A 26,706-nucleotide genomic window follows, 5' to 3' on the forward strand; every position below is an offset into this window, starting at 1 on the left:
AAGCTGGAGATGTGCTGGTAGCACAGCTGGACTATAACATTGTGACTGTTTACTAAGTATTTCCCAATTGCAGAAACTTTCATACGTGCTTGAGTCCTTGGTTAGCCCCAAATGAACACCCCTCTGAACTCTCCCTGCCTGTTTGAGGTGAGCGTACCAGGGATCTACCACTGAGGACCTCACATCTTGCTTTGCAAGATGCTTTGCAACAGGCGGCTACTCAGTGAGGCATGGTTTCTGCAATGTGGAGGTCATTTCCCTTTGATAATCACCAAATCCAAACACTTCTTCCTCCTAAAAATGTTTCATTAACATTAATATTGTAGCAGTACTTTACAGTCACAGAGGAGATGAGACCCCCGATACCCAGCTGGTGATGTTCCCTTCATAAAGCTCTTATAACATCTAACCAAGGCAGGAAAACAGGCTTTTATTTACGGTTTGAGACAAAGAGCTGAATCGCACAGAGAGCAAATCACACGCCTAAGGTTTCACAGAACATTTGTGACCCAGCCAAGAAACGAATCCCAAAATCCCAGGGCTCTCCTACCACAGTGCCCTGTTATTCAAAACCAGGGCAGAGCCTGGTCTCGCAGCCAGGACTTCCCCTGACCCCGCTACCTGGGGGAGCACCACGCTTTTGCTCTTGGCACACACGCTGCTGCCCCCATCGTGGCTTCACTAGCCGTGGTACCTTTTTTCTTTCTGAGTGATACCCGTGCAGTCTAATCACACAGGCAGATGTAGGGATTGGACTGTCTGAATCTCTGCAATATTTGCATAGTACAGTATTTCCATTGGCTATGTTGAGTTTTCTTTTTTGGCACTGCCATTACATATATTACAATTATGTTAACAAACCTGTCTTTCTAAAGAACTCCTATTTTTTTCTTTATTACCCTGAGACACTCTTCCAGTCATTTCTCATCTCTCCTTACCAGGTAATTTTTGATATATTGTACAAGTGCAAAGGAGAGCTCTACTTCATGAGCAAATTCAAGTGACTGTCACATATATGCTGCTTTTGAGGGTGTAGGTGGGATGGAAGCGAAGCATGCATGATGTGCTGAGTAGTGTGCGTTGTAGCTCCTCCGCACGCCCTGCTGCACAGACAGCGTAAGATCCCACAGCTAGGCAAGCTATGTCATCTAGCTCCCCTGTTTCAGATTGAGCTCCTAACTCAGGAGGTCCCTAGCTTAATTCTCAAAGTGTCAGCCAAGATGACAGCTGTTACAAATAGATCTTTTAAACAACCCCCAAAGAGAAATCCCTACCTCTACAGATGACTACTTTCTGCCCTGAAACGTGAGCACTAAAGGCCACTGAAAGTCACTGTCCACCTACAAAAAATTTATATCGTATTCTGAGATTTGTATCTGTTACTCAGAACTGAGAACGTGTTGTGTTTCAACACTGCCTCCAATTAAATTTATGTTTTTCTCTGTTAGAAAAAATAAGATCCTCTTTTAAAAGGATTTCATAATTCTACAGAAAATTACTAAAAAACTGAAAAAATTAATAAAATACAAAAAATCTTTTGCATCAACTGATGCAAAAGTATTTTTCACCCTTATTGTGGCTTTAAGCATGACTGCTATGGAACTTGCTCATGGTTTGGTCCAGTAAAGAGAGAGAAATAGATAAGCCAGGTTAAAATACATTTTCTTTAAGGCTAAAGGAGAAATGCAAATCCTTATAGACCATTTTGGACTTCTAAACTAGTTAGAAAAAGGCACTGGGCTGATACATTCTCTGCCTCCTTGGAATCACTCATCTTTCATCTCCATCACTGCATTGCAGACTGGAAGCATTGCTATTTTTTTGACAACATTCTCATTTTTCCAGCTTCCAAGAAATCTCTAGACAGGGAATGTCAGTTCTAATTATGCAGCTCGTGCTGCAGCGACAGGTGGTTACCGAAGACTCAGAAATGGCACTTTGACTTTTGCAAATGGATTATAAAGTTTCGCCTGTGTTCTTGACAAAAACAGCCATAAAGGAAGGAAGACAGGAGAGCGGTGAAGGCAGTCACATGGAACTGAGAAGACCTGGTTATGTTGGCTCCTCTGCCAAGCCTTCCCAAACGCAGGTGTGCAAGGTGCACCTGGGCTGACTATGGGCACGCCAATCCTCAAGCTGGGAGACCTATAGAGATTGACAAGCTATCTAACCAGTTGAACACTAAAAGCAATGGAGTTATGTATGCGTAGTGCCATGCCCACATAAATTAGCTCCATACCTTCCTCCGTAGAGTACAGCATTGGGTAAACTCACTACCTTGGGCATCTCTGTGCCACAGGCCATGGCATGCCACAGATATCACAGGCATGCCACATCTCTAGCCCTCCGGCAACAAATTGATCGGATGCTCAAGGATCCAGTCTTTAGTAGAGCCGTTTTCCATCCATTAGGTGGAGACAATAGCACTTTCTACTTCATAAGACAACCTTAATGTTTGGAGCATGAAGGGTACAATATTTTGGCCCAAGGATTTAATCCAAACCTCAGAATTTTCTTTGACTCTGGTAAGCTTTGATGCTACCCTACAGGGCCAGCACTTCTGCCCTCAAATAAGAAGTGTCCTGCTCTTCTAATTTCATTTGCAAGAGTAATGGGTTATACATAAATTTAATTAGGGACACCACTGAGAACTGATCTGACCTAAGCCAAGTTATGAGACCAGACCTCCACAGACTTAAAGGAGGTGAAAGCCACACAGGAGAACTGAATGAAAAGATCCTGCAGTAAGAAGAGAATGCCAGATAAAAGGAGAGGAGTTTGAAATCTTCAGTGCTCTCAGACTTCAGCTTCCCACAAACACAGATCTGCAGGCAACTCCTTGAGTTACGCCATGTCTCAACTGGTACTTAAAGAGCAATGACCAAATGCTGCTGAAATTACCTGGGCAACTTAGACACCATCCTGACCAAGGGCACTGCGTTTCAGTCTCTCCAACACAAGGGAAAGGAGATGTTTAGCAACTGCAGGCTTTAGAAGTTAGAGCTACAAGGACAGAGAGATTTCCATCTTTGTAATAGGATGATCTCAAAGACTTAAAGATTCAGTCCTCTTTCTGACACTGAGTTTGCACAGGGAAAATCTAGTTCTATTCCTCTGGCAAGTATTCAGATATCCAACATTACCACTTAGAAGAAAAAGGAAAAATCTGTTGCAATATACATGCACGCATGCCAGGCTCTGGAAAGTTGGCCAGCACCTTGCAGTGACTGGAGAAAAATAATGCAGCAGCAAAGCACGAAAAATTTCTCAGAGAGACCTATGCCTTTTAAAGCCAAAAATTACTTGCGGAGAGGCAAGTATTGTGCTCCAAAAGCAGAGCAGCAGCCATAATACAGAAGTGCCAGATGAAAGGTGGCATCAGCCAACATGTACACGCTGAAATGCCAGAGAACATTTTCCAAACTACACTCACTGTAAAAGTGACTGCAAAGTTTGTATTGGAACAGGAGAGAGTATCCTTCCCCACTGGAGTTGTGGGCTAGGATGCTGAGCAAACGAGGAGATTTCTGTCCTAACTTCACCCACTAACACAACCTTCTCTTTCTGCAGTTGCCTGCTTCTGGACAACTGAAGATAAATAAGTTTTCATGCTGGACTGCAAAATGGCATATGGCTGTGAGCTCAGCACCCTCACATCGGTCAGCTGTGACACACGCAGGTCAGACTGTGACCACGTTTGCATGAGTTGCAGCAGATTGGCATGGCTGGGGGGCTCACCGCCTGATACGCTAGTTTTTAACAAACTCCTCTCTGCAGCTTGCTTGTTATCAACCAAGCTCCAGGCAGGGCTGCCGGTCCTTTCCTCCTCTGCTGGGTACATGCTCTCTTTGCACTCATTTAAGGAAGATGTCAAGCTCCCAATGACTAGTGGTTTCCTTTTAATGGGGAAACAGCGATGAATCAAGGAACATGCACATGTACACAAGGCCAAAGCTGGGAACAGGGTGGGAGTGATCCTGGTATTCCCAAGTATTTCACAGACTGAGTAGCAGTGCTGTTTCCATCAGTCTAGGCAGATATGATCATCATTCTAACATGCCTCCCAACATCTGCAAACACCGCTGCTGCTAATGCTTACCTTTCATTTTACATCTCTAAACAAGCCCCTTGCGGTGGTGCTGAGCTAAACCCAGGCGCCTCCAGCATCTCTCTGGGGACAGAAATAATCCAAAACCACTTGCTCCCCACCGTGAACAAAGGTCATTATTTTGACAAATTAGTTAAATCTCTCTCAGTCAGCAACGATGACCCTGAATTATTCAGCATGCATCTGTCTTTTTCCCTTACAAAAACGGCCTGTAAAGCAATAAGTGTATTTCACTTGAACCACTTCTTAAGGATGTAAGACAGTTTGGGTTCACTCCAATGCCCCTTGAAGTCAATGGGAGTCTTTCATTTAATTTTCATTTAATTAATTTCATTAAATTTGCAGATGATGCCAAGCTGGGAGGGGTTGTAAGTACTTTGGAGAACAGGATTGGAATTCAAAATGATCTTGATAGTGTAGAAAATTGTCTGAAATAAATAGATGCAATTCAAGAGAGGTAAGAGCAAAGTATAAATTTGGGTAAAACCAATTAAGCACACGGGGAAAGATCAGCCCAGTGACAGTGGTGAAAAAAAGGATCTGAACTAGAGAGGATCAGAACCTCTCCAACTCCAGGGATCACTGAGGACTGGAAGATGGTAGAATTACCATCTGCAGTAATTTTTAAGGTCTGCTTAGACAGAAGACTGTCAGGAATGTTTTCCATAGCTGGATGTATTGTTCCTTTCAGCTCAGCTTGAACATTTCAGCAATTTTTAAGTTATATATTCAGATACGTAAGGTATAACTTCTCCTGTCTGTAGTCCATGTATATTACCTACAAGAAACATGGGGTTTCTGGGTAAAAAGGGAAACAAGTATTTCATCTTTGTTCCTCGGCTTCAATATTGATCACAAAAGCAAAAGCATGTCCCATTGTACTGGAAAAAATATTTTGCACACTAACAGACAGAACAATGCGACCCATGTGAGAGCTACTACTTAAAGCTCTTCTGAACTTCTAGGCAGGAGACAAAAGCAGACTGCAGTGTTCAGCACCCTTTCTGATGACCTGGAGTGACCTGGGTAAACTGAAGTCTTTTAGTTCAAATAAATTATGTTGCTAGAACGCAATTAAATAAGTTTGCAGTGCACAAAGTAAAAGTTATTTTGTATTTTCTTCTTTCCTTATAAGATGTGATAAAATGCTAATTGTATTATTCTCACCTGCATTTATAGCATTAACGGTGATAATTTACGTCACTTTGTGAAGTATTCTGATGTGCAAGACAAGCCATTGCCTGAAAAACGATTGCATTTCATTAAATCAAGAAAATTCAAGGAAAAACATATTAAAAAGATGGGAGCAAAGGCATCCTGTTTTCCTTATACAGCTAAACAAAGGCCTGATTTAGGACCAGTTAAATTACTATGGATCAATACTGTTTCATTTCCGTGTCTCTCTCTTTGTGCAGTCTAATAAAATAGTAACAACAATGGTGATGATGAACATTTTATATTTGAACTATTCTTATTATCTAATAGCATCTCAGCACTTTGAAAAAAAAAAATCTCCCAACAACACTTTGTAAAGCACATCATAGTGAAGTCTCAGTGTTTATGACATAAACGTGCGCATGTCTCTGTGTGCGCATTTTTCCATAAAAATATGTATTTATATACCATAGATGTTATTATCCTCATTGTGCAAATGAAGGAATGAAATGTTTACTTAACCTTCCCATAGTCACAAAGTGCTGGGGAATGCTACCTGCAAATGCTATCTGGAGCTAGAAATGAAGCCTCATTACTCTAAGGTTTGAGAATTATCAACCAAACCATGAAAATAGCTACACTTAGCATAAATAGAAAAGCGAGGCCGGAAACTGTTTCCTCTCACACACCTATTCTAGAAAAATTTATGAAACAAAACCCACACTCATGGAATGGATAGAAGTCCAGGCGAGGATTGAAGAGACACAGTTTCTATTTCACCTCAAAAAAGGTTTGTTTTCTGCTGATTTAGCTCATTCATTAATGTTTTATTCATGGCTGTTCAGATTGTCACGGGACAGTCTCTGATAGGGAACTGCAGTTCCTGGTCATTGAGACTCGGTGCTGTTGGGAGATGTAGGTGCTATCGTAATACAAACGTACTACAAGAGACAGTAATAAACATGGTAAAAGCAAATGTCCGTCCTGTGCCTACGGCTGTTACAATGCAGAAGACAACAGACCAGATATATAGGATTTAGGCTATGATGTGCTTGAGGCTAATAGTCAGCAAAGCAAAGGCAGTTCTCAAAATGTGCTGAGGGTCAGGATAAGATTAGAAAAACATTGGCTTTTCTCACCATAACCACAGAGAAAGCCAAATTGTGCTCTAGCTCTCAACCTGTCAGCCCTATTGCAACTAATGGCATTACGTGACAGTGCAGTCAAGGTGCCATTTGGCCTTCGAATGAAAAGCAGTTGATCTTGCAGCTAACCTGAGCCTACAGTTCCTCTGAGCTTCCTTTCACTTTCAAAAAACTGACAAGAGGAACACATTCAATAAAACGTTTCAGGAGCTGGTTTCAGTGAGGATGGGGAATTGAAGGTGGAGGATAATTTGAAGCATTTTGTAAGATTTTAGCTGCTTGTTCCCCATTGACTCTGATGGGAGTCATGCTGTGTTGATCTTCCAAATGCTTTCACACTCTTTCCATCCTGACAAGCACTTATACCATGTATCTATTTACTGTTAAATCAAGGCAAGTCCTGAACTTTGATATCTGAACTATCTTCAAACAACCAAGACAAAATAGCCAGATTATGGGATAGAGACCCCACTGAAAGTATACTATCCTCTCGTATTGACATGTCTTGGGTGTTCTCAGTGTTTAGGGATTAATGATGTTAATAACAAAGTTGCGTAGCTGATGGAGAAGCCCAAGTGGAGTTGTGTTTCATGTGAAGACACCAGGGTGCAGAAGCTACAGGAATGAGCAGGCGTGGGTCTGTCTATTCAGTAGCTGGATCTCTTCCAGAGAACTCCTATTTAAGGCATCTGATGAACTCTGGACACACAATGGAAGAACTGTACCAGTAAGAAGCTTGCCTCTCCCAGCACAGGCTGGAAGAAGCAGAGCAGTTCCGTGAATGCATTCTGGATGCAGGCAACAAAGACATGAAGAGGAAGACAGGTGAAGCCACGAGGAAGTCTTTTAATCTGGATTTGGCCTAGTAGTTGAAGAATGGTCTAACTAGTCAACAAAATAACAGTGCTGGGATTCTCAAGGACACTGGAAGGACTTGGGTGCTGAGCTCTCAAGTGATCAGAAGTAGACATCAAATTCTCCTAGTTCATGCTGAAAATCCCCCTCTGGAAATCAGGGTTACACCACAGACAAAGGATGCATCACTACTCTTGTAATTCATTAGGGGTTTTAAACTCAGAGGCATAAAAAAGGGACTTTTGAACACCAGGATTTACACCAAGCTCTGCAGTACCCTGGAAAGACCTGCACCTCCTTTCAAAGAGCAATAGGCTCACCTCCAAAGAAACATTTATGAAAAACATGTAACAGAATTGTCAAGCAGCAGCTTTACATGCTTTTGCAGTACTCAGAGACATGTTACATCTTCACTGCTCCCTGAAAGAGTAGCTGCTGTTACATATGAGCTGGCAGAAATGAACCTCCTAAAATAAAAAATCTCCTCTCAAAAACAGCACACATAATTTAGGAGAGTGAAAAGGGGAATTAGCAGAGTTTTACATTCAGTTTTTGTTATTTATTTAAATGAGGCAGGTGATGAAGCCTTAGTCCTGGACCATCTCTCATTCTGCTACAAATCACACAAACACACAGCCACAAGCCTAAGACCAATCAATTTTTACAACAAACCTGAGGCATTGGCTCCTCTTTCTTGACTCGCTCATGTCTAACCAAGCTGAGAATCAGCCCGTACAAATCAGCCCAGGGCATGCAGACTGTTTTCCCAAAAGCAGCGCTACCTCAAGTACTACCACAGCACCAGCTCATCTCCAGCACTTACCTTTGCAGATACAGCTCAGAGGGGAGGAAGAAAGCTGGCAAAGAAAGTGCATTTCATGAGGCTGGCGCTTTTTAGTTTGGCAACGAGTGCCCACGTTTGGGAACTATTTTACAGGTCTCGGAATCCCTCACGTACACCTACATGAAAGAGCAGAGCCATCTTGCTTACTTTTCAGCAGAATGCTAAGATGACTTTTTTCCTTATACTTAAGAAATTCCCAGGAAGATGAGTGGAGCAGTTTTTACAGCAAGGCTTTTCAGGAATTGCTATTTCAAGAGTTAGGTGGATACGCGAGTGTTTCACTTCTTTACAGGCCACGCAAGTGATATGACAGTGCAGCCTGTCAGATCTTCTCTGGCATTTCACAGATACGCTTGCTCTTTTATAAAGACCTCATGGCCAAAACCCAGCAACGCTCACGTATTTAGTGCCGATGCCGTGCCAGACATACTCAGTTTTCAGTGCTTCACTTATGCTAATGCTCAAATCCTCTGCATAAGCATACCCTGGCCTACACTGCAGGCACCTGGAGCGGCTGGGCAGCTGCGCACTCTCCTCTTGGTTTCCAGATAACGTGAACAAACTGGACAGCTCAACTATATGCAGAGTTCCCTGGAAAAAATGTACATATCAATGCCAAGGTCTCAGCACAGCAAGCTGGCAGGAGGTCGCTTTGGTTTTATCCTTCACACTCATCAGTGGGCTGAGTAGACAACTGATGACAAGGGCTAAACATTACTGCAAGTGTACTGAGCTCAACCTGGTACCGCAATTCCAGCTGCTCATATACTTACCTTTTTTATTTAAAACAGAGCAGACAACTGGGCTCATTTGGTTTCCCTGTCCTTGCTAATCATGCACTTCTCATTGTGGCTTCAAAGTGGCAGATTGCAAGGTTTGCTGGTGTCCTGTCACTCTCCTCCCTTTTCCTGCTGGACGCCCGCCTCCGCCATCACTCAGCTGCACTCAGCTTCAAGACCTGCTATGAAAAATATTGCATGCATCTGATGAGTGCCACTCATCCTTTCCCACGGAGAGCAGGACGGAGAAAGAGGGAGCACTGCGTTGTGCGGGATGGCATTCGGTGGGCTCCACAAAGCCTTCTGAACTTCTCCAAGAATTATTTGCTGTGAGATTTTTAGGTGAGTTATTGAACTCCCTATTTCCCCCTCAGGTGAGTAAGGGTTGTCTGCTTCAGGAAGATGCTACGAGGCACTTGCTAAGATTATTCAGATTTTTTTTCAGAAGCAGAGGTGATCCTCACCATGAAAAATCACATTATGGAAAGAGCAAAGCAGATTACAGGATAAGTATAGTTCCTCCCTGGGGTCTCCTCTGCTGTGTCTCACCCTATCTCTGTGTACGTACGGGTGTATTTCAGTAATCTGAGATGCAACAGTTAAAAAGAGGCTCCCTAATACTTTTGGTTTTATTTGTTTGAAAAGCAGGACTCCATATAATGGAGGGAGAAGGAAAATGAAAGATGTGATATTTACAACAGAACTCTGATTGCTGCAAAATCTCAGTGTGCAGTTAATCACGCCTACAGGACTGCTGGGGACCAAGCTACGCTTCAAACTTGTTGGCTTCCATCTTCTTCTGCATAAACCAGTACTAAAAAAGAGTTGTTCTATCACCCTCAGATATTGAGAGCAGATCTTAGCACAGTTTCATCTGGATCTTTGAGCCTTCTTCTCACAGACATATGCAAACAAGGGAGATTTTAGTTTCTTTGCACTTATAGATGGGTATGTGTGAATCCTGAAAGGCGTTCACAAGCTAAAATAAATCTTTCCACATTAGCAGACACTTAGATGGAGACATCACTCACATGGGCATCTGTGTCTGTCCTACCTGCTTCTTATGTACAAAACACCATCCACAGAAGTAGCCTGGCCAACCCATTTCACCAAGAATGCTTTCTTCCAAATCCTCATCGCTGGCTAGCATATAAATGTTGCTATTTAGAATCTTTGGATTACAACAATTTCTCATTCCCATATCTACTTGTAAATCTTCTGACAAAATTCATGAGCAAAGACAATTTTCCAATGGATCAATGTAAGCTTTTTTCTCTTTTGCACAACTTCTTAACAGACTGTGTGCACTGCAGAAGCATGTTCCCTTGTAATATGTTAGTTCTCATACAATTTTAAAGTTAATGTACTTTAAGTAAATCTGGCTGTTTCATCTAAAAGTTGCGTAGCCTTAGGGATTCTTTACCAGGTGAGCAGATGATCTGTTTAACACCTGGAGTTTCTGACTTTCACATCTCTCATTAAATCAATCTCCCTTTCATGATTTATATTTATGCCAATGCCCAATTCTATCACAACTCTCTTCTGCTTTCTCAAGTTCCTCTATTATTCTTTTTTGGGTCTATAATATCATTTTAGTGGCTAACTCATAGGCTGCCACTTCACATTTATGAACTGAAACATAAATGTGCATTGTTACTTTATTTCTGTGAAAATCTATGATAACTAAGGCACTGATTCATTTTCTACCACGAAGCTATATGTTTGGTTTCATGATGTCTGGCCTCTAACCTCCATCCCTCCAAACAAACTTTTACATCTATATTTACATATTGGGATTATTACAGTTCTTTTATCTCCCTGTCCCAATGACTTCAGAAGCTATAATGGATTTAGGCAGGAGTTTAATTAGAAATTGCCTTTTTCTGTATTTCAGACTACATTTCATGTGAAAGGGAAAAATATGACTCTAACAAATGAAAGACGATGTAACCACCAAAAAAGCCCCAGGCAGGCTAGATAAGTGTTAGTGGAACAGACAATTAGACAGTGGGAGATCATGGTGGTGCCCCATTCCCTGGGAAGCTGACATTCAATTTATACCGGTTTAGATCTTTGTTACAAAACCACTCTCACTAGTTTGCCTCTGTTTTACAACAATACCAGTGCAGGCAGAATCGCATTATTTTCAGCAGGTGTTTTCCTTATTTCCTTCTTTGATGAGCAGGGAGTATCTCTGAGCATCCTCAGAGATATACTCAGCTCAGTCTTGGTCCCCCAGCTCTGGCCCACCTGCACTCTAGTCATGCTGTAAAGAGGAAAGAAAACACGCGGCTTTTCCACTTGCAGATAACTGGACTGGTCACTGCAGTGTCAGCTTCTGACAAAAGAGCCAAGTTGAGGGTGTTCCCAGGAAGAGAAAACATGCTAAACTCCAGAAAAGCCTGCCTCAATGATGGTCTCATTATGATTTAGCTCATTAAAACATAGGGTAGCCCTGAAGCACCCATGAAATCTGCTAGCAGCAAACTGGTCTGCACCGGGACTAGGTTCCAGAAGGCACAAATGTGCCTCTCTTAATTCCAACCTGTGCACTGCAGATACCAGGTGGGTCTGAACAGAGGACTTTGCATCCAAAGCCTTTCCTAAAGGAAAATGTAACAGTAAGTCTGAGTATTCAGCAGGATTTTCTATACTTACTGCAGCTGACTGGTGGATGAGTGTTTTTCTACTTTTCTACACCTGCTTACTGCCAGACCTTGCCAGGGATAGTTCAGATTTTGCCCTGATCATGCACTTAAACTGATCTCTTGAATTATATTTTCCAATGTGTGCTCAACTCCCATTAGACTATACAAGCTCAGTGACCTTAAATCACATTGGAAACCTCAGCCTTAAAATCAAGTTGTTTTTCTAATCCTTCCTTGGATCCTTTCACTAAATAAAAATAAAGTAAATGACAGATCAGACAAAGCTAATTATTACCACATCTGGGGATATCCATTGTAAAATAAGGGACAGCTTATGGCCCTAAAGGATTGACATCTTATTGACAGATTATACCAACCTCCGGCAAAAGTATATGATTAAACATAATTGTTTAAACTAGAAGTTTGTAAACAGCTGATCATTTCACCCTTGACAGTGTGTAGACCGGATAACTCGTGTTTTGCTGGTGAGTGGGAAAGAGACCAAGACCCTTCCACTCTGGATCTCCCCTCCACCAGCACAATAAGAGATTATTTCTTTAATTGTTTCCTGTGCTGTTGAGTGAAGGAAGTCCTCTCCCAGCTAATGTGCTTCTGGGATCATTTTCATTCACTTCCCCGAGTAATTTCTGATTTATCTTCTCTACAGTTTTTCTGTGTTGGGCACATTTAACGTCTCACTTTATGTGCTCATTTTTCTCAGAGTCTCAACAGCAACAAACCAACCAACCAGCCCATGAAGAAAACTCTTATCAGTAATTAGCCCTGCTGGAGACCAGACAATAACTGTCAGATCTGGATACTAAAAAGTACAAGATGAGGTTACTCATACCTATGTACAGCTTTCCTAGCAGCTGGAGCTCCAAAGAAATAAATATCAATGAATGCACCCCAGCTGAATCTACTTAGAGGAGAGAGAGCAGGAGATGAGATTAGACACATGCATTGTTTAACTTGGGAACAAAGGGCAGAATTTGGAAAACTACTTGTCAAGGTGTCCTCAAAAATCAGTATAGTACATACAACTGTATTGCCAGAGGGGCTGTTTCTTATCCCGTCTGCAGGCCTGTGTGAAATCCTTGTGATGAAATTCTCAGCCCTAGGGAAACAGTTGCTTTCAAGATTTGTTACAAGCTTGAAACTCAGCTCAGCATCATCAAAATGTGTGAAGAACTTTCAAGGAAACATGGGCTGACTTATGGCTATGGCACTGAAACAGCTAAAATTGGCTCTGTCTGATCCTTGCTTTCAATATTAAGCTGATGCCAAACTAAACCATGTAGTGACAGTGATAGCTGTGCTTAGACACAAAAAAAAATTTCCAATAACGAATAGACTTTCTCTTCATCAAATAAAGTGCAGACCAATCCCATTAACTACACTGAGTTAACTCTGGATTGTCAATGGCAGAAGTGAGATCCAATCATCAGCAGAAATTGTATGTGTGCACGTGCAACTGGCCCTGATTTTTTTCTTTTAGTGATAGTCAAGTGCAATTAATTTAATGCTTACAGACAATGCTTAAAATGTAGTTCAGTCCACATCCATCGTGCCTTTAGATGCCCAGTCACCAGGGCAAATGATACTTTCCTTCATTACTGAAGTTTCACTTCTCCCTTTCTGGCTTTTAGTGGAATGAAATGGAGCATGTAATGGAACGTCATGTTCATAGGTTTCATTTTGGTATCAGCTTCAGGTCTGCACAAAATCTCAAATGCTAAAACAGCTTTTCACATGCTCACAAATGCTAAAAGAAATTGCTGAAGGCACTCAAATCCCAAAGCCTGAAGATGCCCTAAATTACTCAAACAAAACCCCTTTACAGTTGCCAAATAATTACCTGCTTGCAAATAATCAGGTTATTTTTAATAGTTATTATATGGAAGAGATTATATAAGTTGGGAGAAAAAACCAGCTTTCTATAATACCCACCTGCTCTAAATACACAGTTATATTTTTAACTAAAATTGAAGAGCCATTAAGGCTAGTCTTTTTAGGTGCTTAGGTTTCTAATTCCCAATTAAATTAATTGGATTTGAATGCCTAAATAGCTTCAGAAATTAAGCTTATCATCCAATAACCAGTTAAACAAGGCGATGCTGCAAAATAAGGCTGAAACAGAAAAGTTGCTCAGCATTTCTATGGGCAGCAGATGTGGGAAAAATAATAGCACTAGCGTCTCCTACAAAAAACCACAACACCCATGCCACGCTCTTAGAAAAGGCAATAGGTCAGATCCTGTCACACGTGTAAAGCATGAGAGCTATGACAGATAACTATTTTCAATAATAAACTGGACTCAGATAACTCCTTGTATTCTGACATCTCAAAGCACTCTTCAGGTGTGCTTTACTTGTGTACCTTATACTCTTGGAAATTCTTGAGAAGTACTGCATCAATTTTATAAGTAATTGCAAAGAGAAGTAGTAAGTGGGTAGCCAAAAGTCATCATGGAAAATCAGGGAGGAGCTCAGAGCACAAGTCAGGACTATGCTGTGCTTGACAGAATGAAATAATGCAAAAACATCTGCCTCAAAACATACTCATTCTGAGCTGTTTAAGGATAGCAAATTTTTGAATTTGATTATGCCACACCAAAAAAATCTTTGGAAAAGGGTGAATTGGTCTTTCATAGGATACATTTGCTCTGCCCCACCTTCTCTAGCTCCCTAAGCAGAAGTTGAGCAATTCTGCAAATCTTAAATAAAGAACTGCAGGATCTAGACATGCAGCCAATGGTACTTATCAGACATTAGGCTACCACTAGATATTTTATTGTCTCAACCCTTTCAGAAAAGGTTAGGAATGGCTAAAAGCTGGCCCCAAAGGGTAACAAAGGGAAGAACCATAGAGAAAAATATTTAAGACACAGCAAGCACAGAAAAACAGCAAAAGCAGCAGCAAGAGACAGTATGGAGCAGCTGGATAGCCACTACAGAAGAACCGCAGAAGGAGTGAGAGATGATGGATGGGCTGGATATCACTAGCTGAAGATGACAACAGCAGCTAACAGAGTTAAGCACTGGAGAGAGAAGTCTATCCAAAGGTGGACACATCACCGCCCATACATTGTCTTTACATTCATTTTCCTGCACATATATGGAAGGGAAAAGAGACATGAAAACCTACTCCATGGATATAGATGCTTCACCATTACAGCTGTAGCAGGACATTGATCTGCAAGATTCCTTCCTGAATCTGGAAGTGCTCTGGACTGCGCTCAGAGATTCCAGTATCGCTCTCCAAGGTACCAAGGGAACTGCTCACCCTCTAGCTTTGTGTCTACATTTCTTCTCTCTTTATTAATAAATCCTCGGTCTGGGAAATAGTGAGCACGGTTATCTGCCTAAAACAGAATAGAAAAATAATTTGAAAAGTACCCTATTTCAGTGGATCAGCCACAAAGGTCTGAAACTTACCTTGCTTAAGTCAATTCATTTAGCCTGTGGCCTGAAGTACAAAGTCCTTGCCTTTTAAGCTTCAGGCAAAGAGGGTTACATGCTTGCCTCAACAAGGTCCTAGAGAGTAAAGCAAAATAGTCCAGACGGTGGATAAAAGGGAAGAAATCTTCAGTCACCAGACCTGCACAGACTCTGTTACATAAGAAATCTGGAAATACTTCTAAATCCTTACTCAGCCACTAATATTTTATCATGACAGTAATTTTTACGTGCTGTGATTAAGTTAAATTTAACAGGAGTGCTTCCTAAAGAGTCTATGGTCTGTCCTAGTTAGGGTTATGTATATTATTAACAATCATAATGATGATGCTTAGATAGTACATTTTATGTAAAGATCTCAAAGCATTTTTCAAGGATTTAGTATTAATGCTTTTTGTCTGTCAAGGTAATTCAGAACCATTATACATCTTTTGTATGTGTCTATGCTGAGACAGATCAAATAAATGACATGCCAAAGATCACAATAGCACACCGATGTCACAGCTGAGAGCATATGCCAGAGCCCACACTATCACTAGCATATTTCAACGCAGCATCTGAAACCCCATCCAACGGGTTATCCAGTTGTTATCCAATTTTATTAAGGCAGAGGCAAATGAAATGAAAATCAAGTGTCACACACTGTATGCAGACTGAGCCCTTATTAGAATCTGTAATGCCTAAAATGCCAACCCAGATTTAACCACTGAAGCATACTTCCTTTCTTCATTACCACTGAAGAAAAGAACTGGACCTGATTACGAGTCCAGGCTCAGTATGTCCTTTCGACCTCTTAGCCTTCCTAACACCTGTAGGCTCTTTTTTCCCATCATATATGTATGGCCTAAATAAGCCCCTTGTTCTTCCAAGTGCCTCTTAGAACTCTAGGAATCCTACAAGTATGCCATAGCTAATATTCAGGATATTCCAGATCTGAACAGCAGTTTCTCTACTAACTCCAGACAACTAGCCTCATCTTAAGCTAAAATTAATCAATATAGTACTGGTACAGTCACAGGACCTAAGCATACTTAAATCAGCTGAAAATATCTTGTCACAGATATTTTTACTTTAATAAGACCAATGCCTTCCATAGCTAACACAATATCTGGACACTCATGCAAATTAGAAGCAAAAGCAAAGTCATTTAGTGGCTAATGCTGTATCTGATATGTCCAGAAAAATCCAAAATTGGGCTGAGAAGACAGTCATTTATATGGCATATTGTAACTTTTTGCTGCATGGTAACAAAGCAATGCAGAGTTTTGTGTCAAGATCTGGAGGGTGGCTTAGAGCAGGCATGAAGAGCTATAAATACCACATCTTCTAAAAAGAAAGTGGCAGACGGTCACTGGAACTAAAGAACACAAGCTAAAGGGATTTTTTTAAGAGAGAGAATCACAACATATAATGATTAATGCAAGCTCCTGTTTTGGATACAGGTGCTATTGGATGATCTGAGCCCAATTTAGTTTGCATTTAGATCAGTGTAACATCACGCGCTTCAGAATGCACTGATGGTTTAGCCTGGCGGAATAAAGAAGAGAACTAATTTCCCTTTGTGTTCAGCTTGTCTGTTCCTTACTTCCTCGGCACATTTTTTTCTAGAGATCAGCCAATCTCTTTTCATTGAGACGATGGAGGACTTCTCAATAGTGGGATTCAGTATATAGTGAGTTGGGTGTTGAAAGCAGCTAAAACCAGTAAGACCCTGAATCCCCTTTGAAAGGCAAGGTGATTTTGATATTCCTGTGCGGGTATCTTTTGCTGTAAAAATCTGAGTCAGAAATAGATGAGCCACTTGGAAGATCTTCACAAAAGTTCCTGAGCATCTTCACAGGGGGGAAGAAAAAAAAAAAAAAAATTGAATCCTTTTCACTCAGCTGCACTCATGGCCAGCAGAAAGGCAGGGATGGCAGCTCCATGTTGGTTAGTTTTAAACAGCCACAGAATTGCACCTTAGCAATTGTTTAATACATTAGGGACATTCACTGGCCCCTTTTGGGTTCAGCAAATGACTGCAGCTGCTCTAGTCAGATCCCCTTTGGTATCACTGTTTGGATATTCTTTAGATTTTACCTCATTCTTTTTATGGATGTAAACATATTCCTCCCAATAAAGGAACAGAAATACCCACAGAAAGATAGAAATTATCATCCCTGGCTCTACAAAAGCACATATTCTTTCCCATTAAGCACAAAGAGACAGATTTCTGGGTATCTTCTGCAGAATTTTGAGGAAGTCTCAATTCAGGAATTATTTGAATTTTTCCGTTAGAGAGAAGTTTTGTATCTTATAAGCTTATAGCCTTTCATAAATATAAAGAAACTGTAGTCAACAGCAACTGTAGCAGTCACACTGGGATTTTCAGTATGGATGATTACAACAAGGCAAACAACTCCACAAAAACCTTGTTACTTCTCAAGATTCATATCAGATTGATGAACTGGCAGAATATGAAAGAGACCAATCCAGTAACTTCAACAGCTTTAGGTGAGTTTCAAATGATTCCTGGGAAATGTGGAACTGTTATACCAGTTCTACATTCAGAACTCATCTTTGCCATGCCTGCTCTTCAAACCAAAGAGAGATTAAAACTGTTCCTGCTCCCTTTATAACCAATATCAACAGCACATGGACTGAATTCAATGGTTATTATTACAACTTTTATTTTTCATAGTCCATTTTTCTGAGTTTGTCCTGTCTACTAAAGCAGATCAGAAAAAGTATTTTCTTTCTCACATTTGCTTCATCCTAAGGTGAAAAGTTCAGAAAGATTCTGATGTCAGGAATACTGAAACTGAGTTGAAATGACAGGACATGATTTCATCATTTTCTATCAAAATGAAATGTTTAGACGTTGCAGAAAATAAAAACATCCATTTGCTGACAAATCAAATGTTTGTTTCAAGACAGATCAAAATTATTTGGGATGGAATAAGGCAGTTCAGCTGGTGAGAGAAAGCACATTATATTGTGGAAAACCATGGCATGAACTTGATCTTCACTGAACCCTCAAGGCAGAGATTTATTTATCTGGTACAAAATTCAGCCCTACACAACTATATTCTATGCAAGTGTTCAATCTAGACAAAATCCCATTTGTTGATGGGAAAGTATTTTCTTTGATATCATTCAGCAAACTTTGCCGATTACATCTGCTTTTTCTTTACATTTGGGTCCTCTGAACCCCGAGCAACCAAACCCCATGAGACAAGCTCACCTGAATGTGATATTGTACATTCTGGTTAGCTAGTTTAATAGATCACTGCTTCTGAAACAGAGGTTTGCTCTTCCTCACTCTTCCCCCTCTCCCACTTAGCATTGCCCCCACTTTGGGATGCTTTCCTCTTCCTTCTGTCCGTCTCCCTCCACTGGGAGCAAACACGAGGAAAGGGTGAATACTTGGCTTCCCCCTTTTGACTCGGTGAGCCGTTAGGCTCAATCACACCATAACACGCATCTCAAATGACTCTTAGCTTGGCTTAAACTCAAGAGATCACAGGGGAACTGGGATTCTTCATACTCTCATTTTTAAAATTTTTGTGTATCTTTGCAGTACCTCCATTTTGGGGACCCATGCCTTTGACCTGCAGCTATGAGGGTTTTCTTTTCCAGTTGAAAGCTAGAACTGAAAACTTGTGTAATCAAGTGTATCCAAGAATGTGTTGTAAAAAAGAACTCAAATGGACTGCCACTAGCAATATGATTGTGAAATCTGCAGCACTGGAACTGTCAATGCTAAACTAAGGAGCAGATAAAATCCTGGACTGCATAATCTTCTCCCTTTTATTTTTTAACTCTGTCACTCCACTGACTTTAGAAGTATTCAACTTTTTCCTGAAGTGCACCAGTGTAAGGAAGAAAAGAAACAGCTGTTAAAAGTTTAATGTTTTAAAACACTGTCTGCTTCAGGCTATTTTAAACGCTCTGACACTTCAGTTTTTGTGAAGTCTGTCACTTGATTAAAAAGAAGGGGTTTTGCCACCTATTAAACCACACTAGGTGTTATTGAAAGATTTATTAGTCTGCAGTAATATTTTACAAATTGCCAAGTGTGTTGCTATCCCTTCTAATCCGGTGCAAAGTGAACAGAACAAAGCAGCTACCAACCCTTTGCTCGATCAGCAATAACTTCCTGTCATGTGGCTGTGGCTGGAGCAGTCTGGCTTTGCAATGCTGCAGCCACTTGATGTACAGCAAGCAGAAAGAAAACATTACTGCTTTGCTCCTCACGCAAAGTCAGAAAGATGCGGCTCTGCAGAGGGCAAGCACAAATGCCAGGCAATCGTCCCACGGCCAGAACTGGCTGTAGAGCTTTGGGAAATGGGAATTCAAAGTGAGAGACCATGCTGTAACATCCTGCATGGCCTCTGCACATAAGTGACAGCCCTACAGCTCTGTTGTAAGTCCTAGGTTGTACACAGTAGTTACAACCCTCTTTTCACTCCTTCTGCCCCCAGGAGTTTGCTTGTAATACAGACAAAGGTTAGTACACCTCCCCTTATTGCATCCTTATCCAAGATCTAAGAAAAGCACAAGATGCTCTAGAAGGAAATAAGCTAAAGGTATTTTGTTAAAAACCTTGTCATTTTGGATAACACACAGATTTGGAATGGAGTCTTCTACAAAATACATGATGTAATAGAAAAAAAGGGCCAGAGAAACTGTATCCTGTTCCCAGTGTTGGCATCATTCACCGCATGACTTCTGGCAAGCAGCTTCTGGACAGAGCTGAGAATATATTGGAATTTTTAGTTAACTGATCAAAGAAAATGAGTCTAAAGGTGTTTTCATTTCAGGGCAACCAAAATGCAGATTTTCAATTAACTCATCCAATTGATAACCCAGAGCATTGGAGCCTTTTAGGCTTGTTGAGCCTTGAAAGAATGGCCATATTGAAATGGAAATGTCTTTTCAAAATGAAAAGCTGTTGACTTTTCCTCTCTCCTCTCCTCATTCTTGATTTAAACTATCTTGAGAATTTGTTCCAGGTTAACAACTCGGCAAAAAAAGTCTGCTTACCAATCTGTCTTTTCCATGAGGTCAGTAGGAGTTTTACCATCTACTTCAATGGTCAGAACTTCTTTACAGCACTTTGAATTTCTCACCTTAACTTTTCTGTGTCTTGGATTCCTCATTTGTGAAACAGAGCCTATAACATGCCTCCATGTTTTGGTGTGGTTATTCTGTCATGGTGGAACAAATAATTTCAGAGAATCATTTGTCAATAACAATATTGTTTTAATGGACTAAATTTTGTGCTGACCTATTCGACCAAGTTCAAGTCGATGCACTATGGCAGAAAGCAAATCAGTGCAGAATTAGGTCCAGCTCTTTAAAGTCCTTTGAAGTCCCAGATGAAAGAACTGAGTAATAAATGTGGCCCCTGAAACTAAACGAAGAATGAGGTATCCTCATTCTGCAAAGAAATTGAGCTTAAACTCATCATTAATCAACACCAAAAAAATAGGAATAAAAGCTAAGCCACGAAGATGTAATCAATCTGTTAGATGCTACATGACAGATGCATTGAAAAACAGCAACAGTAAAGACACAAAGAAATGTAATCTTAATCTTTATATTTCAATGGGCATTTTAAGCAGACTTTTTCTTCCATTTTATATTCACTACTCTAATGCCAAGAGAACAGAAACTCTAATTACTGTTGCATGCTGAAGGCTGGCCAGTAATTATATATCTTTATCTTCATTAGATAAGATGTCTGTGAATAAGGCTCGGTCTGAAACAGAGCAGGTAAACTGGAAACTCAGAGTCACATTTTCAATTAAGAGCTCGTTTTAAAGTGGCAACTCATTTTAATGCTGCTGAAACACGCCTTCCTACTGCAGAGGAGTGAATTCTACGGGGATGTTTGCAGAAGCCCAGAATGTCTTGATCTCTGACCAGTGATTTCCAGTTTTGGCATAGGGCCTATCATTAGCATCACTGTGCAATGGTGTCTATATGAATAATATTAAGTGCACAAGCCTTTATTGGCATGTTCACGTACTTAGAATTAATAATAGAGATACACTTAAGCAGTACTACCACTTTAACCTCTTTGCTAGGTTTTATTGTATACTACAAATTGTTGCAGATTAATATCAGACAAAACCATTACACAAATGTATAATGAACGTGCCAAATCATTCCGATAAACTAAAACTTCAGATAACAAAACTATAACTATTGTAACTATTGTAAAAACATCTTCCAAATGATATATTTGCTTTCAGATTATTTTTCCAGTTCTCTGAAAAAACTAAGAAGTTAGTTAATGAGTGAGGTAGTGAGTGAAGATGTAGTCCATTAACTTCCACAAAACAAGGACCTCAAATTATTTCTTTCTGTTTTTAAACCTAGATTCAGTCCAACAGTTTGCTATATTTGGCAGATTTACCAGCTTCAAAAGAGCTTCATAGAAGCAACAACAAAAAAAAAGAGTCTATTAAGACAGCCAGAAACACACATTTAATCAGAAAATACCAGCATGGTGGCTATTCGGATAAATAGAAACCCTGAGTAGATTCTAAAAGAGAAACATAAAAAATGCTAGACTTTAAAATTGCTTGGGTTCATCTTGTGTATAAGAAATTATCATGAAGAAATTACTTAAAACAAGTCCAATGAGTGTAAAAATTACATTTTTTGTTTAAATTAAAATCTGTTTAGAGATATCTCAAGAAAGACCATTTAAACTTATATCCAGCTCTATTCTTCAATTACTCTGCTCCAAGGTGCCACTCCCTCTGCGACATGAGGTTACTAAACTTGCAGGTATGTCTCAAACTCCCAACAGTTTCCCCTATGACAGTAACAACCAAGTACCTACACTCTGTTTGCCTATAAAGACAAGGAACGTCCGCTGGGAAGAGTCTGTTTCAGCCAGTGGGGCCCAGGGAGGCTTGCTTTGGAGCAAAACACTACCCTCTGCTGTTTGAATCCAAATTAAAATGAACTAATGTAACGGGAAGAAAGCTTAGCATTCCAGTCAGCTTTAGGCTAAGGCAAATTTCACAAAGGCCAAGTCCTCAATATGGTGCAGTTCACAAAAGTTAATGGGATAACAGTGATTTCCAGCAGCCGGAGGGGTGGCCTGTAGTATTTGTAATCAGTTTGTGACATGCTGGTTATGTTAAAAAAATTTCAATTTTAACTTTTATTTATAGCCATGTCTCTCCTTTCCTCTTCTAAAGTGACAGTCACAGATAAGTTTGTGAAAAGAGAAATGCTGCTGGAGACAAGCCAACATTTCTGTCACCATGCTGGAATACTTCCAACCATATCTTCCACAATCATCACTGGTGACCATGTCCTTCCCTTACCATTAACGTGCGTTAACCATTAACCAAACGGAGTAGAAATATGCGAGACTTCTTACAAGCTTTTAGTAGTAATATTGGTACAAGTTGAAAGCCTTCAAGAAGCAGCAATTTTCTTGAGGGTCCAGTCTGACCCTAAGATTTCAGTAATAAAAAGGCACTTAAAGGCATTCCTGCAAGCTCTCTCCTCACCGCTGGCTAGGAAAGTACACACTTTGAGCCAAAACTAAGAGTAGCAGTATATTATTGCCTGCCATTTATCTTTCAAGGAAGTTTAGGCTATAAAGCTGTTGTACAGAGTAAATCCATTGGCCAAGCATCTTAACCAGCAGCTCCCAGTCTGTGATTGGCTGGCAACGTGTTTCTTGTGAGACATCCTAGTAGCAATTATGACCAAAGAAAATTCCAAATTTAACGCTAATACTGTTTGCAATACACTATTGGGTCAATACCAGGAAGACACCTGAACTTTGAATCATAGAGCTCCTGTTCCAATGTGGCAAACCAACTTCAGAGGAATTACCTCCTTCTCTAGAACATCAGCTGACAACTTTCCTGACCCTGCACAACTCATACAGCTGAAAAGTAAAAGGCAAACATAGAATGAACTCTGAAAATATTTCAAAAGTGGGAAAGTGACGGACAATTCCAAGTATTTGACATGCAGGATGGAAAAATGTGTGATTTTCTGTTTGTTTTATTGCTCTACTGAAGCAACCTATACATAGCAGCGATAACAAACCTTTGTCTTTCAGCAGTAGAACAGTTAGGAAGGTGAAAAAACTTGTTGTGTTAGAAAACACCACTGTTTTGCAGGGCCTCTGCCTTTGTGCAATGGAGCACTATGATCCTACCTTAATGACATCTTCATCTGATGATCTGCACTCCACAGATTCCAGAAGATCAGTCACAGTCCCATCATCTTCCACGGAGATCACTTTGACAGGGACAGCCACTGTTTTCCCAGTGAGAATAGCTGTATTCAGGATCTCCGCTTCCTAAGAGACCAAAAAAGCCCATTTAGTTAATATATTTTGCTATTTCTTCATTAGTACCACCTATATTCAAGCTTTAATTTCTAATATTATTTCTAAGATTGTTCTAATTCTGTATTCTAAGATTTACTATAATTTCTAAGATTATAATTTAATTTTTCTGTTCCAAGAACTGTTCCAAGTGCAGCAGGCAGAAAGACACATTTCCTCCCTTTAAACCTGGAACCAAACTCCCAGTTCTGATTCAGAACTGTGAAGACGTTTGTCATGCCCTAATTGCTATTTCATGAATGCTTATCAAGTGTCAGAGCAGCCTAACACCCGAGGAATGACCCTGCACCACACAAACCAGACGTACCTTGCGTCTAGCAATACTGAAATCTCCATCCTAAGGAGCTCACTGACGATTATGCTGATTGCATAAAAATAACATCTTACGTCTTGCTGGTTTACCCACAAAACCTTTTTCCAAGACGCTTTCTACAAATACTGAAATTCTATGACGCTCTTGGACAAATACTGTCAACATTTAGAGCAAAGAAATACTGTATAATTGTCAGGGAACAAGTTTGGATTGAGGACAGTCAGAAATCCAGTTTGCCCCTTATCTCCGGGGTGATCTTTTACAAGTCCCTGCAGTGGGAGGTGGCTTCTGCAATACCCACACTTTCTAACTCCCAGCCTGCAGACAGCCTGCACAGGGATAACAGCTGCTACAAAAGCCACCTGATAGCACATGAAACCACCCGGCACGCACGGCGTGCCTTAGCACGGCCTCTGACTGCACGTTCAGTTGGACGCTCAGACTGGCCATGGGCATGGAAGTCTTAGAGGCAGGCATCAGGCTGCTCTTTGGGATGCGACGTTGACAGATTCAGCAATTCACAGCCTGTAAAATGGGCTGGTGGCACTGTCCCTCATGAGAGATAAGATCTGCTTTCCCCTGCTATGCCTCCCAGGGAAGTAGTTTGAGTGCCACCATTCTGGTCCTGCATAAATGACTTATAATTTCTAGGACTTATCCAGGCTCTTGTTGGCTAATGGTGGGCAAGCACTTGTTTGTTTACCTTTTAACGGGGCTCGTGCAAAACCATCCTCTCCCAAAAAGGAAGGACGCTGAGAACGGCCTGGGGTCTTTAAAGAAAACGAGCTCTGCAGTGACCGGTGTCACTGGTATGTCATTGTTGTGATGATTATTGCAAAATGCATTCCTTCTGTTTGATGTATCACTTCTAATTTAAAAGCACTGAGTTCTGATTGTATGACGAGCACGAGACCCAACAGCACTGTCAGCTACCTGGGTGTCACATCAGTCTTGCACAGCAGATATTGCTGACTTGTGCCAAGACACACAGAGAGCACAAATTGGTGCCTGAATTATTCCGCTCCTAATTGCAAGATACTGCTCATTCCTGGAAAGGTCTCTGAGCTTTTCAGAACAGTGCCTGCAAATCATGGACTATCCTGTGGAACAAGAGGCTCTTGATTTCAGCTGGCTCCTGTGAAATAAAGGCTTCCAAAGCCCCCCAAGTGCTAGCTTCTCGTTATCTAAATAGCTCATGCTATGAGCTCTGAGACTGACCTGATTTTACTTGTGGAAGACAACAAAGTAGGAGATTGAAACCAAGTTACCAGAAGATGATGACTCCCCCTACTGCCTCTTGGGCTAAAGAGAAGCTGAGATTTCTCTCATCTAAAGGATAAAGATCAAAAAGACCTTTTCCTATTACTTAAAGAAACAGAGACACTTTATTCAGAGTCAAAGCAATATTTAAAGAAAGAAAGAAAAAACACTCCTGGTCTTTTGATAGCTGCTTTGCTAAAGTCTCCCCATCCTCACTCACCGTGATCTTTAGGGGAGGGTGAAAGAGGATTTCACAAAAAGAGAACTTAAGAAGAAAATCCTCTCCCTCCCTCAGCACAAAAGCCCTTCAGATATTTTGAAATTATAATTCAGACAAAGGTGAGAATATCTGCCTGTACTCTAAGGCCCTTCTGTCTTGAGTGCACATTTGTTCTCAGCAGAGAATATATTATTCAGGTAACTGGGATCTCAGAAAGTTTTGCAATTAAGTTCCTGGGTTTTTTCTTTTTTTCAGATCTGGGCTTTGCAGCAAAGTTACTGCATGCAGGTTATTCAGATACTCTTGCCACTCTCCTATAGGCTCCACAGCACTTCAGACGGGGACAGCTTGACAGAACAAGTGCCGTTAAGCATCCACAATAATTACAGAATCCAGGCATAAGGTCCTGATTTTGCAAACAGTTGGGCATGAATCTCATTTCACTGGGATTGTTTGAGGCCATACTTCATGCCCAGCTACTTGCACTTAGTACAAAGCTGAAAAGACCTGCTCCCCCAAGCGGGAACGGCCCTCTTTCTCCAGTTGATGCATTACAGTATGACCCTTGCAATTATTTTATAAAGCAAAGGGAAGTTTAATAACCAAGCCTTTGAAACAGTGTGATTAATGAGGTCTGCTTACCAGAGGCAAATGTAATTTCCCCTGGCAAGAGCTAGTAACTGAGAATGATTCTCACAAGCTTCAAGAATTTCTTTCGATTTTCCCAATTTTCCAAGTGCTGTCTTTGGATATTCTGGATACAGTCTGCATCCTGATATATCTGATACCTGGCACTTTACGGAAACACATGTGAAAACAGGCTACTCTGTACTTGGCTATTTCACTGTCACTGCCCTGTTCTCCTCCTCAGCTGCTTTCCCAGGGCATGTGCATAGCACATCTACTCCACAGGGAATTTCTGCATGTCCAGAGTCTCAGCCGGCTTCAAAGCTCAGTAACATGGTCTCGGGTCCTGTCCCAGAGCTTTTTGTGTCTGAGGCTACAGTCTGACAGATCTATACTTAACCCAATTGTGTGAATAATTGCAATGACTTTAATGAGAATATTTAAATGCAAGGAGGTGAGCGTATTCATACCTGATTCTAAGGTAAGGAAGCAAATTCATATGTTGTCTCTATCCAAAATCAAAGATCTCACATTCAAAGTTTTGTAGTTTTTGTCTGTACCCATGTTCTAGGTCTATGTTCAGAACCAAAGTGTTTCCAGAACTGTGCATAGTCCGTATCAGCACAATGTGCGTGTGACAGTATTGCTGATTCTTAGTCATAAAAATCTCCAAAACAATCTTTGTCCCCTCTCTCTCTCCAAAGGAAATGAGGGAGGTGGGGGGCAAGAAGTAATGCCTGGAGTTCATTGAAATATCTATGGTGATCTTCTGATTTTCTATCAGCAACTCCTTGTCCTGTCCCAGGAAAACAAATCCACGCAATATTTCTCTAAAGCAGAAGAAGGGCAAAGCAAGCTGGCAATGGTCCGACGCTGTGCTTAGCTACGCTAGAATAACTTGCTGTATGTTCTGTTTGCAGAGG

At 40.8% G+C, this 26,706-nt stretch overlaps 1 protein-coding gene across 1 annotated transcript in view; it reads right to left on the bottom strand.

Annotated features, from left to right (window-relative positions):
- Positions 1-26,706, bottom strand: part of TMEM132D (transmembrane protein 132D) — a 266,118-nt gene that overhangs the window by 19,881 nt on the left and 219,531 nt on the right. Inside the window, exon 5 of the mRNA XM_075769633.1 lies at positions 23,172-23,315. Coding sequence (XP_075625748.1) covers positions 23,172-23,315 — 144 coding nt within the window. The remainder of the gene's footprint in view (positions 1-23,171; positions 23,316-26,706) is intronic.

The sequence above is a fragment of the Balearica regulorum genome, chromosome 17, assembly GCF_011004875.1.
Source record: "Balearica regulorum gibbericeps isolate bBalReg1 chromosome 17, bBalReg1.pri, whole genome shotgun sequence".
In the NCBI taxonomy this organism is placed as follows: domain Eukaryota; kingdom Metazoa; phylum Chordata; class Aves; order Gruiformes; family Gruidae; genus Balearica; species Balearica regulorum.